This window comes from Bombina bombina, chromosome 5 (genome assembly GCF_027579735.1).
Source record: "Bombina bombina isolate aBomBom1 chromosome 5, aBomBom1.pri, whole genome shotgun sequence".
NCBI lineage: Eukaryota > Metazoa > Chordata > Amphibia > Anura > Bombinatoridae > Bombina > Bombina bombina.
This window is the reverse complement of record NC_069503.1, coordinates 1,134,401,195-1,134,403,694: the sequence shown is the minus strand read 5'-3', so window position 1 is coordinate 1,134,403,694 and position 2,500 is coordinate 1,134,401,195. Positions and strand designations below refer to the sequence as shown.

The following is a 2,500-nucleotide window of genomic DNA, read 5'->3' as shown; positions in this document are numbered from 1 at the left end:
TTGGGCAAAGGCGGCGCCCGTGCAGGCGGCGCTTTTGGCGCGCAAATTAGTGGGAGTGTAGGGGCTAGGCCTCAGGCTCCGGGCGCATCCCCGGCAGCAGCGAGGAAGGTAGTAACTAGGTCTTCTACCAAACATGGTTCACCAGAACAGTTTCAGAGTTTAGATTTAGCGGTTGCATCCACTAGACGTAAGAAAGCCACCCCTATCACTCAGAAGTCAGTACATTTTAGTGAAGAGATAGAGGACTTTACAGAAGATGAGCAGGGTGTGTATGATGATGTTGCAAGTGGCGAAGACAACCATGATGTGTGTGAGGGGATGCATGAACGGTCTGGGCACAGGGGGAGGGGTAGAGCAGACCTTCCCCTTCGTGGTACTCCTCTCTGGCAATCTCTTTTGCAGGAAAGCGACATGGCTACGTCAGGAGATTCAGGCAGCGGGTTGGAGAGAGGTGCTGAGAGCGGCCAGGACTCCATGGTGTCAGAGGATGAGCGTCCTTCTACTTCGGGAGTCGTGGCGATTCCAAACAGGACTGGTGTGAGAGATGGTGAGTCCTCAGTTTCAGTGGGGTTGCGGGGTTTTACCTCATCCTCGGATGATTCTGGGTCAGAAAATGACAAGGAACTGGGGTTGCATGGGAAGGGCAATAAAAGAATGTATAAGATGCTTAGATGGTTAACTGATGAGAAGAGATCAGAAAAAGGGGGTTTGCGTGACCGTCATGACTATATTGCCTCTGGTAGGTCCGACAGGGCTGCCCCACCCAGACTTCGCATAAGTGGGGTGGGGAGGCCTGTTAATCGGAAGGTGGCACTCCAAGGGGATACTAGATCCTGGTCTTCTTATGATCTGCACGAGCATTTGAAGACTAAGACAGTACGGAGAATTCAAGAGGGTAAATTTGTTAACATCTTCGAGCTCTCGGTGGAAGCCCTAAGGCAGAAAGCGAGAGCGGAGAATGGGACAGGCCCCAAGAAGTACCAGCGCCCAGATACATTTCACGAATGGCGCCGGTGTTTCAGGATCTATGCGTCCTGCTATTTGCAAAAATGGCCGGACCAGTGTTTAGCCGTGTTGAAATACATGGAAAACATGGAGATCATTGCTGATAATTATCGCGATGGTGCCTGGCGGGATTACGATGAGGAGTTCCGCAGAAAGATGGTGGGTAATCCACTGTTGGATTTCGGGTGCGTAGAAATGCAACTCTGGGCCCGGCTGGGTCCCGAGAAATCACTAGGTACTGCGGGGGCCCCGGCGGGTGCAACGCAGTTTCGACCCGCAAATAGATTTCGCAGACGCCCAGCTGGGGTTTGTTGGAAATTCCAGGACAAGCAATGCACGTTGGGAACCGCGTGTTCCTTTCGGCACGCTTGTCGCATCTGCGGGGGATTTCACCCTGCCGCGGACTGCGTTAAAAAAGGGGAGAGACAGGACAGGACTGGGCCAAGAGGCCCTGCTGTCGCTAAGAGCGGACACCCCGCTGAAGGTGGCCGCAATTAGTAAGTGGCTCACGCTATACCCCGATAGGGTAACGGCGGCCTTGTTGGAGTCAGGGCTCCGGGAAGGTTTTGTTATCCCCGTACAAGGTCCGGTTTCGGGTGCGGCTTCTCGCAGGAACCTGAAATCTGCCTCCCTTTTCCCGGAGGTATTGAAGGAGAAATTGGGTAAGGAAGTTTCACTGGGTAGAATGGCTGGCCCGTTTAGGGAAAAACCTATGCCGGGATTGGTTATCTCGCCTCTAGGGGTCGTGCCCAAGAAAGACCCAGGAAAGTTTAGGATGATACAACATCTCTCATACCCAAAGGGAAAGTCAGTCAATGACGCCATTCCTCAGGACTTAAGTACCGTATATTACCAGTCATTTGATGATGCCTTGCAAGTAGTACGCAGATCGGGTCATGGGGCTTTACTGGCCAAGCTTGACATCGAGTCTGCTTTCAGACTCTTGCCGATTCACCCCGCATCATTTTACTTAATGGGTTGTTTTTTCAACGGACACTATTATGTTGACCGTTGTTTGCCCATGGGGTGTTCCATTTCCTGCGCCTATTTTGAGGCGTTTAGTTCCTTCTTGCATTGGGCCGTGGCGGAAGTGACAGGAGAGGATAGGATTGCTCACTACTTGGACGACTTTCTCCTGGTCGGCAGACAGGGGTCTAGGGAATGTGAGCTGCTCCTTTACGCCATGCGGCTGTTGATGGAGAAATTTGGAGTCCCCTTAGCAGAAGACAAATCGGAGGGCCCTTGCACTTGTCTAACCTTCCTGGGTATCGAAATTGATTCGGTAGCCCAGGAATGTAGGCTTCCGGTTGATAAGGTACAGAAGATGTTGGCAGCAGTCAGGAGCCTCGCAGCGGCGCAGTTTTGCACGCTGAAAGAGCTCCAATCGGTTTTGGGTCTGCTCAACTTTGCAGGGAGGGTCATCCCGATGGGGAGGATTTTCCTGAAAAGAATGGAGCGCTTGTTGCCGGGAGTTACTTCCCCTAAGGCCAAACTA

General features: G+C 52.4%; 1 protein-coding gene across 1 annotated transcript in view; it reads left to right on the top strand.

The window, feature by feature from the left end:
* LOC128661184 (uncharacterized) overlaps nt 1-2,500 on the top strand; it is a 6,084-nt gene that overhangs the window by 1,428 nt on the left and 2,156 nt on the right. The window contains exon 1 of the mRNA XM_053715424.1: nt 1-547. This exon is cut by the window's left edge and continues 1,428 nt beyond it. Coding sequence (XP_053571399.1) covers nt 1-547 — 547 coding nt within the window. The remainder of the gene's footprint in view (nt 548-2,500) is intronic.